At 44.8% G+C, this 12,814-nt stretch overlaps 1 protein-coding gene across 1 annotated transcript in view; it reads left to right on the top strand.

Moving 5' to 3' along the window:
* ENPP1 (ectonucleotide pyrophosphatase/phosphodiesterase 1) overlaps positions 1–12,814 on the top strand; it is a 519,644-nt gene that overhangs the window by 483,505 nt on the left and 23,325 nt on the right. The window contains exon 21 of the mRNA XM_085611568.1: positions 5,978–6,113. Coding sequence (XP_085467694.1) covers positions 5,978–6,113 — 136 coding nt within the window. The remainder of the gene's footprint in view (positions 1–5,977; positions 6,114–12,814) is intronic.

Below are 12,814 nucleotides of genomic sequence, written 5' to 3'. Positions count from 1 at the left end.
TTCTGTCTGTGTGTCATTTGCTTTTAGCCTTTGTTTCACTTTTCTCATCGGACACGTCTCGGTAAATGTCAGCTTCCTGTTCTGGTTAGTGATGACAGCAAAAAATGCATTTATTTTTTATCGAACTTTGTATAGCATTGTGTATTGCGTATTTTCTTTTTCAATTTTTCAATAAGTCCTTTTCCAGGTCTATCGGAATGGTGGTTCAGAGTGTCTGTTATACTCATCGTGAAATCTGACAACGTATTTTATACTCTTGAAGCACTAATTGTTGATCCAGTGGGCAGAGCTTGTGTGAAAACCTTCGGGGTTTCAACAAGAAACAAGCATTTGCAATGCAATAGGTCTCACATTTGCAAGAGTTTAAGCTATTGCCATTGTAAATGACCATGACTTTTATTTATCTATTTTTGATAAATAACATATAGATAAAAGGTATTGTCATTTACAATGCCCATAGCTCAAACTCTTGTAAATGCAAGACCTATTTCTCTTCAAAGAAGTGGCCGCCATTGTCCCGGGCTGCTTGGAACTTTAAAGCCCACATGGCATGCTGAATGTTGCCTGCAGTAGGAGAAACTAATTAAAGAAAATAGTGCTTACAGACTAAATAAGACATATTGTGTAACAACAGAAGTAAAAGGGCCAGTCCTCATGGGAGATTACAAATGAAGACATGGCGGTACTAAGGAGGGACTAACAAGCCGAATAATGAATCAGAAGCCAGCATTTACGAAGGGCATTGACACAAGCCAATGACAAATATGGGCGGAGAGTGGGCAGAGCTTCAAGTCCATACTCGATATACAGCATGTCTCGCTTAGCAGCTCATGGGCTGCACAGGCTCAACCAAGACAAGATTTGTAATGGACTGAGAAAAAGCCTAGCAAGGTGTACAGGGGAAACGTTTCTGCTTTTCCCGGTGCTGGATGCGAAATATTGAGAACACTATCACTGGGGCAGTTGCAATATGGGATGAAGTCTTGAACTAGTGCAGTGTGACAGGGCATTCAGGACTCTCTTATGGATAGCGCGTGATGGTGGACTTTTTTTTTTCAGAAACCACGCCAATCTCTCGTAGGCCAGAAAGGGGCAAAGGTAATCCTTGAGTCCAGTTGGAGGCACCCGGTGGCACATCGTTGTCTTGCTAGGCGTGAAGTCTCAGCTGCGATTCTCTCAATCTACTTTCTCTCCAAACAGATACTGCTGGGCATTGTGGTGGGGGGGGTATGGGGGGGGGAGTGTGCCCTGCATAGTAAGCAGTTCAGTAATATAGGGTTAAAATGAGATAAGGTATTATCGTTTATAGAGCGCACATTCAAAATGGCTTCTTTGTGCAGAAAAACCTCTGGAAAGCCACACTGATGGACAAAATATTTTTTTCTTTCTGGGGAATAGCAAAGGCCATTTAAATAAGTGAAATTGATTAGGTGATCTCAGACTAACCCATAAATATCACGCCTTGCCTCTCTGTGTATTAACCATCCGAATCACATAAACCTCCTCACGGGTATCATACATCAAGAAAATTGATTGTGACAGAGAGCATTATCCAGGAAGTACTTGTACTGGCTTTTGAGGGGGAATCTTTCCATTCCACAGTCCTGACAACAAATATGTTGTGGCAAAATATAGGAGTTCAGGGAGTCACTGACCTTTCCTGCTGAGAGTGTGCAAAAGGATTTGCACAGTAATGTTGGTGGAAGTGTAATAGTTCTCTGGCCTCACTACCCTGTCCTTCTCCTTCAGATGTGGTATACTTAAGCCCAAAGGGGAAGGGGTGGGTTCATATAACACGGGAGGTTAGACCACTGCTAAATATCTAAAGGACAAAAGACCTTGCGTGTAACGCATTCAGCAATTACTTTATATGATTTATCATATTAATTTCTGTCAATTCATGACTTAAAAATTAATCAAGTGATACAAATACAGGTAATAAAACATGATACATACACTAAGAACATTCACAGAGTAAGTAATAAATAGCAATAGTAGACATGTCTGAACCGTTTTAACCCAACAAAAAGGGACCTAGATATATAATTACAAAACAAATGAGTGAATAATTATGCCAAGAAATTGCCCATGATATTTTAAAGGGATCAGTTCCAGTATTTTCAAAGCAAAATGTACCATGTTTTGGTCATGTGTATATACAGTAATTACTGAATGTGTTACACATGAGGTCTTCTGTTCCTCTCCATCAGACAGCATACTTAAGAAACCATATACAATTTCACAATTTCCAGACATGTCTTGCATGCATTATTCCTCTGCAGTTCCAAAACGTTTATATGTCTAAGAGAAACATTTTTGTCTCTTATGGGTAATTTCATAAATTGACCCATGAGGCAAAGCAGAAATAATTCTCGCCGATAATAATGTGAATGAAGTAATGAGGATCATGAACAATATAATATTGAAGATTAAAAAGCACATATAGACCTTTGGCGCCTGATCAATACTAATATCACAAGACTGACCACAGAAATCATTTCCCTTAGTGTTTCAATCCAATAGAAGTATTTCTCTCAATACTGTTCGATGAACAATGACATTTTGTTTATTAGAATGTTGGTAACAGGCTAGGCATTTTCATCGGTATTATAGGCCTGATAGGTTTTCTGAAACTTTTCCAGAATATGATCCGAGCTTTAGAATCTCTAAACCCTCTAGCAGTTGAAACTTCGACAACATACTAACATGAGACCGAGAACCCGGTGGAATGTAACCCATGAGCCATCTTAGCATTCTAGGCATCGATCAGTCCTGTAAGACTCACATGAGTACTTGTTGTTAGTAGGTTCCAAACCTCCTTTCCATTTATATTAACCTAACCCGTTTACGGCAACGGTAATTCCGCCGCGGTGCGGGGCGTTCCGCGTCGGCCAACGGACGTGCGCAGCACTACCGAGGTACTGCTCGCGACGGCCGTTGGCCAACGAGCGCAACGAACGGGTTAATACACTCAAAAATATGCACTAAGAACATACTTTCATGATTTTTATTAAAATGAAAATCCTATCCTAGTGCAAACTATGTGTATAGTTGTTACTATAAACAAAACAAGAATAGTGGCAGCAGGAGTAGCTAATAAACTACAACATTGTACAGTATTCTTGAATTTCCCTGCACTTGGACCCCCTCCTCTGTGCATCTAACTCAGTCAATCCTATCACCAAGAGGAGCCTGTGTGAGTTTCTTATGTGCCCTTGCCGTTAACCGACGTACCATAGTGGAACAACTGAGTTACTGTTCTACAGAAAGACAACGTTTTTCTCTCTTCATCTATTCAACAACTATAGTGTCTCCAGATGGGCCAATAGGGCTGGTCTGGCAGCTAAATGTACCTGGTTTTGGCCTTCAAAAAGGAAAAGATGCTTACAGCTTTCATCTGCACACCTCCCTCCTCTCCACTCTCTGGAAGTATTTTCTCTACCTAACCATCGTCTGTATTCAGCTTAAATACTCCCTGTATCTTTTTGGATGTTGTCAAAATCAACAAATAATATATGAGCCTTAATGCACTTTCACCTTCTTATGGTTCTATGAAAGATAGTTGAATAGATTCTGTGCATTAACAATTATGATAGTACTTTACGAAAATATTAAACAACTGAAACATTGTTGAATGTTTGAAAAAACAATTGTCCAACTATCATATTACTAAAAAATGCATGCCTGCAAAGCAAGCAATCAGATCGTTCTGAAACAAATATTAAACAACATGTTCGCGCAAGCCAATTTATTAACCTGCAAGGAACACAAATGTAACCATACTAAGTGCTATGCATTTGTAACTGAAAGCGAATTATATTTGAATACATGAATGTAGAAAATATAATGGGGAATACCTAGAAGAAAATATGAAGATTACATCAGGCCGGTGCCCACAAAGCAGAGTTGTGTGGCCTGGGCTATGTCACTCTCAAAAACCAAACTTCCAGGCTCAGCAGAATACTTCATTTACAACTGGTTCCATTGTAAGCAAACAAATACACCTCACATAGTCCACTGATTTCTTAATCACAAGTCAAGGATTGGAAACATGATATCCTGGTAATAGGGAGTGATCTGGCAGTCCCTCTCCCCAGCAGGCAAAGACATGAAGTGTCTCCGGACCACCACCTCTTCCCAGGCCTTCAAAACTGACCTCAAATCTCTCCTCCTTCAAAGACACTTCCAAATTTAATTCACGCCCTATACTTTCTGAAGGAAGTACTTCCATTATAGGAAATTCTGTTCTCCATGCCTATAGAAGTGCCTTCCCAGTGTGTTTTGTGTTTTGAGTGTCTGCCATATATTGCAGTATTATACTTTTACTTGTATTTTGATCGCTTTTGTAACATGCACACATGTCACTTTCTCCTTTTGTAACGTATCGTATGCTACCTCTTGTATCTTGTTTGCTTGTGATACATGCACTATGGCCACCACTGCCTCATGTAACGTAACTTCTGTTTTAGTGTTCTGAGTGTCGGGCATTTATTGCAAATTTTTTTTTTTTTTTTTTTTTTTTACTTTTTACCTCTAGGTGTACTTTGTATGCTCTTGTAACCTGCACACATCACTTTTTCCGTTTGTAACGTATCGTTTGCTACCTCTTGTATTTTGTTTGCCCTTGATACTTGCACAATTGTCACTATTGCCTCATGTAACGTACCGTTTGATTTTGTAACATGCTCACTTGTATTTTTGCTCCTTATTTATCATTACTGCTGCTAGTGTGAAGCGTTCTGACACCTTCGGGTAAAGTCCGCGCTATATAAAAACGCATTAAATAAATAAATAAATAAATAAGACTGCACCCAAACTAGAGTTGATACCTGCAGATGCTGTGTTGAAACCACAGGCTGGTGCAGAACCCTGCATTGGCAGGGTGAGCTGAACCCAAAATGCCACAAACTAACCAACAGACCTTTCCCTTCTCTGAGTGTGATTTGTAATATAGCTATATTAGTTGGTTGATATAACTATGTCTATGGAATATATACTTGACGTACGATCAGTATTTTATTTATGTATGATGAAATTGGCAGCTAGTCGCCCTTTAATATTTGTTGCTGTTAAACTGTATTTTTTTAATATAAATTTCCCATAACCAAAGAACAGATTAGAGCCACTAAAATCTATACTTACATGTGCATAGACTCCACAATTAGGGCAAAGGACTCCGAACACAAGTATTGGCAAAACATACAGCGGTTCCATTCAATGGGCCAAAACGTTGGTGGACGGCCTCTGTCGTTTTTGACGGCCGTTCACCAAACTTTTTATATTGTTTTAGTTTTTCAGAAACAAGCTCCAACAGCAGGAGCTTGATTCAATTTTTTTAAAAAAAACTAATGACCCCACGCACTCAGGAGTTTTCTTCCAGGGTCATGGGGGTCATTTCTTTCTGACACCGACGGACAGGGGAAAAAATACATTACACTATCCACACTGAATAGGCGCAGGAATTATTGATTCTTGCCATGATATATTACGATTTTTTTTCTATATTTGGTATGTGAAGCAAGCATAAGTGTTTTTACAGATGTCCTACAAAACCTTACATTTATTTTGCCTTCAATTGTCACAACTGCCTCACTTTGCACTAAGGGGAAGGAACATCAGCACAGAATTAGCACCAGTGTGTCAGGAGTTGCCTGAAGTTTAACACCATATTTTGAGCACTGAAAATCCCAAAAGAATTCAAAGGCCTCCTCGTGGCTCATTTTCCAAAAATCATCTGGGAGTCCTGCAGCATCTCCTGCCCCCTACTTCCACCACCACTGCTGCTACAACTAGTTATATTTGGGTTTATGATTGACCATGGTGTCCATTTTAAGGCTGTGAGTGGTCACTTTTTAAGATTAGATGACAGACTGAGACATTGTTCACAGGTTATGAATTCTGAAAACATGTGTGCCAATTTTGTTGTAACATGAGCGATAGTTCTTTTTAAAAGATTGTGTTTTTCTTCCGCCTGCAGGATATTTCGACTGAGTCTGTGGAGAACATTTCAAACTGTGTCTTTGTAGATCTTAGGATACCCTTCAGTCATAGTCAGAGCTGTTCGTATTACAATAATCAAACTCGTCTGAAATATGGATTCCTTGCCCCTCCAAGTAATTATACATTTATTGTATTTTTTTATTCCATGATGCAATAATGCTTTGCTGTGTTTTGTTTGCGTTATTTTAATATTGCTATAATGTGTTCATTACCAGTGACTGCCTTTGCCGAGTAACCCCACGCCCAAAGTGGATAAATCCAACAGTTGCACCTTAGGGTAGACATCTTGGTTTCAGTTTTACACATTGATTGAACCATATGTGCTCATCTGAAGGACCCCCCCATACAGTCATGCAAGCCACATCTAGCTCGCCGTTAACTTTCTCTTTTTGCTGTTTTGTTTTGTAGCACATCTTGCTCACTTCCTTTCATCTGCTGTATTTTATTGATAGAAATTGATACTTGTGAATTGTCTGTGTCCTAGTAAGTTGCTCTCAGTTTTTATTCCTTTCTTGCGTAGTGTGGTCCTTGTGAGGTAACGGTTACTATTTACTTTTTACACTGAGGCATTTCGCTTTTAATTATTTCATCGTTACTTGTGTTTATTTTCCAGAATCAAACTTTGTTTGTGAGATGTTTGTTTACAAATAACTGACCATATGCTCTACAATATAATAATTCAATTTGCTATTGTTATGTATGGCTTCCATTGGAAGCCGTTATCGTGAATAAACATATCAAAATCCGGTTATCCACTGCTATGACGTAATAACAGTGCAAAATGTAGGTTTTATCTAATCAGTTACGTAAGTAGAGGAAGTGCTAACTGCCACTGTGTTCCCCACCTCGACCGGTTATGTGGAGGTGGTTGTGCAGTAGTTAGATGGTAGTTGACAGTTTCAACCACCTTCTTCCTCCTCTCCCAGGAATCACCAGATGCCAGCGTCAACGTCCACATTTTTGTGTCAATCTGGGGCTCTAAGAACCGTCACTGAGATGGGAGAAAAAGATGCACTCCAGTGTATCATTACTCCTCGATGGTGTAATATTATGTTATGTAATGTTTGTATAATTTATATCGTACACAAATCATCCTGAGAGGGGTATCACGATGCAGAGCAAAGCACAGACAATGTGGCAACTTCTAAAATTAGAATAGCACTGTCTTAATTCATTTTCCTAAATGTAAGATGATCTGTGCACATTTGAATATGAAGAGGCAATCTATTCCAGTACAGGGGGGCTAGGTAAGAAAAAGATCTGCCGCCTTTGTGGTTTTTCTAATCTGTGGGACCATCATCAAAACCTTCTCGCTGGTTTCTTTTCCGGATTGGCAGAAGTAAATTTCATGCGAGAGGCGAGTAGTTTTTCTATTACTTAGCGGTAATCACATTGCTCCTAGTCTACTCTCGCTTATCTCCATTACGCAATGAGGCCCCTGCGCCTCGTAGAGTCACCCCACAGTAGCGGTGCGTACCAAGCCACCGTAGACACGGTTGGCCGGGCCACTTGGAGGGAGGGCGAGCGGTAATGGAGATAAGCGAGAAAAAGACTAGGAGTATTGTGATTACCGGTAAGTAATAGAAACATTACCTTCATATCCCTCTTGCTTATCTCCATTACGCAATGGGACATGCCAAGCCAAATAAAAACCAGGCCAACTGTCAAAGCACAAGCCCAGAACATCGGAACAAAAGAATAGCAAAAAAACAGGAAAGACAAGCCAGACCCAACACAGCTGATTGAATCCCAGAGGTACGCCCGGCCCCAAACACGGGTAAGAAAAAAGTCCCACAAAAGAAGGATCCGAGGACCCCCAAGACTTCAAGCCGACACAACAGGAAGAAAAGCAGCAGAGCCAGAAGGTGCAACCCCTCACAGATAAAAGAAAAAGGGGAACACCAGAGAACCAGCAAACCAGAGGGAAAGCCCCACGAGGGACACATCCACCAAGGGAAGGACCACTCCACAAAGAGCCGGGAGACCAGACCGACCAATAGACCCCGGCAAGGGGACCACAAAGCCTAGAAAAGCTAGCCTGCAGCACCAGAGGCAGAGAAACAGGAAAGGGAACCATGTCCGAACGAGCACACCAAGTCACCAACCAACAGCACATGCAGAGCACATGGAAGACCCGGCAGACCTCCCAAAAAGTGCTGGCACAGAAGAGGCGACAGAAGCAGAGTCCAATGCATCGGCTGCCACCATGCCCCAACAGCAAGACACCAACCCTGGAAGTGCTCGAGAAGGCACCAGGAGAAAACAAAACCACAGGGCCACAGAACCTGAAAATCCAGGCCACCACCAGCTCCAACAACAGAGGAACCAATGAAGGAGGACAGGCCAGAGGCCCCAGAAAAACTGGACTCACAACCCTCTGAACCAGAACCCCAGAACAAGGCCAAGCAAACCGCAGGTTAACCACCCCAAAACTGACACCCCCCAACATCCACAATCGGAACTGGGGAGCAGCGGAAAGGAGGTGCCCGAAAAGCCCCTAGGGCAACCCACACCCAGGCCCCACAGCAAACAGCACAGAGCCCAAATGGTAGGAACTGGAAAGGCCCAGACAGAACAGCGAACCCCAAAAACTGCAGGAGACGCAGACAAACAGGGACGTGTAGGAACACAACCCGCAAAACGAAAGAACGCCCCAGAGGCAAAAGGCAAACACCCCACCCGCAAAACCGGCTTAACGGGTGGCCGGCCGAAAACAGGAGGAAGGAAGAGCTGGGAGCTCCATAAAGACAATTACACTCACGAGAGGGAAAGGCAAACCCCCAAGATGATGAACCCCTGCAATCAACCACCCACAGTACAGGCAGTCACTGGACAACCTAAGCCAGGAGCACAGCCCAAGGGACCCGCAGCAAGGTGGAAAAGCAGCCACCAACCCCCTCCGGGAAGAAACCGCCTCCCCAGAAGGAAGAGGAACGGGGAAACGCACTCCAGAACAATCAAGGGGACCTAGGCAGACCAGCAAGAAAAAAGGAGCTGGGAGAGGACCAACAGGACCATGCGTGCAACCAAGCCAGACAACGCAGGACACCAAACAACCGGACAACAAAAAGCCGGGCACTTCCAAAGACGAAGCAAGAAAGGACCAAAGAACAGCCCCAACCGCCAACCAGCACCCAAAGGAACCAGCCTGTCAGGACAGCAGAGGATGCAGCCACAGGAGCCCCACAACAGTCCAAGGATCAAAAGAAGCCGAGGCAACAGGAGGGGCCAAGAAGGAACTAGGAAACAAGCAGAAGGAACGGGGCACTGATCTGCCCTAACCACCCACAAACTGGAAACGCAGGAGACGGATACCACCACCCTACCATGAAACCGAAAAGGGCGAAGCCCCAAACAGACCCACAGAAAACCACACAACACAGCCCACCAGGCAAAGTAGCCGACAGGGTGAGAGGGAGAGCACCCAAACCACCGGAGACCAACCAGGAGTAAGGAAGCCCCCCCTCCCACAGAATAAAACAGACCGCAACACACAGAAGCAACAAGACAGCAGAGGAGGAAGTCATAAGAACAGCAGTTGCAACACCCAGGAAGACCACCTGACGAGACAACCGCACAAGGGAAACCGGCACACTAGTCCCACAGGCACAGCAAGGCAGACCAGACACAAAACCAGAGCCCAGCAAAAGACAGACAGACCACCACTCACCAGTGATCCACCGGAACAGAAGGCAAAGAGCATCAGGACAAGAAGAAGCCAACAGGTGGAACCATGATGGAACAACCAGGCAGGAAGAATCAACAACGGCACCCCTATCACACAGTACGCAGGGGAAGCCGAAGACATAGACCACCGCCATAGCAAAGGGGGAGAAACCGCACAACAGAGGAGCGAGGTGCAACAGTCCACCCACAGCCACAGCCCCTAGGAAGCCGAGAAGAGTGGAAGCGCAGTAACGAGGGAGGCACAAGGCACAGCCCGGCACACAACACGGGCGTCCAGCAGCTCGGGGGATGCCCCAAGAAGAAGCAGCACCAGGCCAGCAAGCACCGCAATGCGGACGCTGATGCCGAACATGGAGTAAAACCAACAGTGAAGGAGAAAAGCTCCGGTCACAGACCAAAAACAACCCAACAACAAAAGACATAGCGCAACCATACCAAAAACAAAAAAGGCCAACCAACCCATAAGGCCATAAGCACTGAGTCACCAACGGGAGGGACAACAAACCACCGTAGGAGCAAGGCAGCCCAAACCTCCGTGGCAGCACCGGGACTCCTGGCAAGAATGCCAAGCCGAAGCCAGCAACAAGTGCCAGACCCATGGGCCACCGCAAAGGGCTGCATGAGGGCCCACACATGAAGAAAAAGTGCCACAACCAGCGGGCCAAGACCCCCAGAAGCGCACATAGACTGTAGAAAGCACCACAACTCGCTCCTTTCGCAGGCCAGACAACCATACCATCACTCGTTATCACCAGAGGTGCACAGCAGACCAGGTGACCCAAAACCCACCTCCAAAGCCTGCAGCACCACAAACCGGAGCAGAGAGACGAAGAGCAACCTATCCAGGCCCACTGACCAAGCTGCTACCATCCTGCATGCACGGCTATGCGGACAGGTAGAAAAGTAAGCAAAAAACATATGCTGGAGGCATTTATTGTTTGGCTATAATGCACTTAAGAGTATATGGTCTGGCTGCATCACAAACAACCCCAGAATAAAGGTTCCGAAAAGCTGCAGAGGGGCTCTGCTCATGCATGGGCACCCTCTCACATAAAACCCAGCACCCTGCCTTTAGGATTGTTAAGGCCTGCCATAGGGGTGAATGATAGGTTTACATGTGCAGTGATATGGAGAGATATAGTGAACCTATATCTCAGTAAGTGGTGCATGCACCACCTTACCCAGGCTGCAGTAGCAGACCAGTGGTGTCATTTTGGAAGGCTTCCCAGGGGTGGCATAATACATTCTGCAGCTCCTGGTAGGCCTCTGGGGTACCTATGCCCTGGGTACATAGTATACCATATACTAGGGACTTATAAGGGTACCCCAGAATCCAATCTGGAGTGTTCCTAAAGTACTGGTAATCAATTTAGAGAGGAAGCAGCTAGGCTGGGGTCCTGAATAGCAGCATCCCAGCCAAACTAAGTCGAAAACCAGCAAAACACCAGGAAAAAAGTGGGGGCAACCATGCAGTCAGATTCCACCTTCCTACAAGCACTGCACCCCAACAGGCCGACATGCATACCGGCTGGAGAAAGGCACCACAAACCTCCGGCTGCGTAAACCAGGACCCGCAACAGGTCACGCCTAGTCCAATCTGGGGAAACCATTGCCGACCCCATACCGAGGCGAAAAAGGGGCAGGCAACCAAAACAAGCCTGAAGCAGGCTTACAAGCACCACAATTAAGATGCTGAGGGCACAAAGAAATGACTTGGCCACCCTGCACATGCCACTTTGCCGGCCGGAGGTAAGCATCGCAGACTTCCAGTCCGGCAAAAGAAAACGAGGGAAGAGCACCAAACGTCCACAAAACGCTGCCCCACAGGCAGCAAGCCCCCCACCCCTCAACTGAAGTGCCAGCAACCCTTGTATGCGACAGGGGGGTGAATGGGCGCAAACAAAGAGAAACATGGCAGGACCTGCACCGCCAGCATGTTCGCCCAGCAAGCAGAGCATCACACTGACCTGCGCAGACCTACCTCACCAGCCAGAAGCAGCCGAGCCAAGAGAGAAAAGAAATCCAGGAAACCGAAACTCCAAAGGAGCAAGCGCACCGCACTCACCCCACAGTTTCTACAGACACAAAAGAACAGATATTGTGGAGGGGGCAGTCCCTTTTTATATTAGTGGTGGGTGTGTCTACGAGGCGCAGGGGCCTCATTGCGTAATGGAGATAAGTGAGAGGGACATGGAGGTAATGCACGTTTCAATCCATGGTCTGCAACAACGTCGGTGAACACCCAAGACACTTAGATTGCGGGCAAACTCCCCTCCAAATCTTCCAACAGTGTAAAGAGTATGAGAGTTTCTTCTGTTAATAGCAGGAGTAAATCCCTTTCCAGGGTGGTAAATGAAGCAGAACACTGCAATATCAGTAAACGGGGTGTCTCCATGAGGAACAGCATTTTCCCAGAGAAGAAATAAACATAAAACAAAGGGTGCTTGCCTTTCAGTATGCATATTTAATTGAACATCAGGTGCAATCGGCCGTGAAAATGACAATATGCAGACATAACCAAGAATTCACAAAACGTTTATCGAAATACACCTGGATATCATTGAAAAAGGTTTTGTGAATTGCTTCAAGCCTTACATTTTGCATCCATGCAAAGTCCTAGACCTTCACGTCGAAATGTATGAATTTTCTTTGTGAATTAGTCCCATTATGTTGAATTTGCATGCCATGGTTCAGAGTTGCTTAGATCAATGAGTACTCCCCAGGAAGAAATAGAGGACTGGCCATGCACATGAAATGCTAATGGTTTGAAAAACCACACAGTTATAACTGAGAGAATTTACAAAAACATTTTGCAACACATTTTGACAAGATTTTTTCACATCTATGTATTAGGAATAGCATGTAGTTACCCATGTCATTTGTGTCATGCTGAATTTACTCCCGTCCACGGTGGAAATGTTTGCCAATCAGGGGCCGTATTACAAAAGTGTCCGGGCCGCAACAGGCATATTTGCCCACTTAGTGTGCCCCCGGGGCACTTTGGAATTACAGATGGGGCAGCAGATGCTTCTGCGTCCCCTTCTGTAATACTGAAAGTGCTGGCGCACATAAAGCACCAGCGCTATCTTCAGGGGGCGTTCCCTCATTTGCCTCTGCTCCCATGCCG

The sequence above is a fragment of the Triturus cristatus genome, chromosome 6, assembly GCF_964204655.1.
Source record: "Triturus cristatus chromosome 6, aTriCri1.1, whole genome shotgun sequence".
Classification (NCBI taxonomy): Eukaryota; Metazoa; Chordata; class Amphibia; order Caudata; family Salamandridae; genus Triturus; species Triturus cristatus.
The sequence above is the reverse complement of the archived record's forward strand: the minus strand, read 5'-3'. Positions and strand labels throughout refer to the sequence as shown.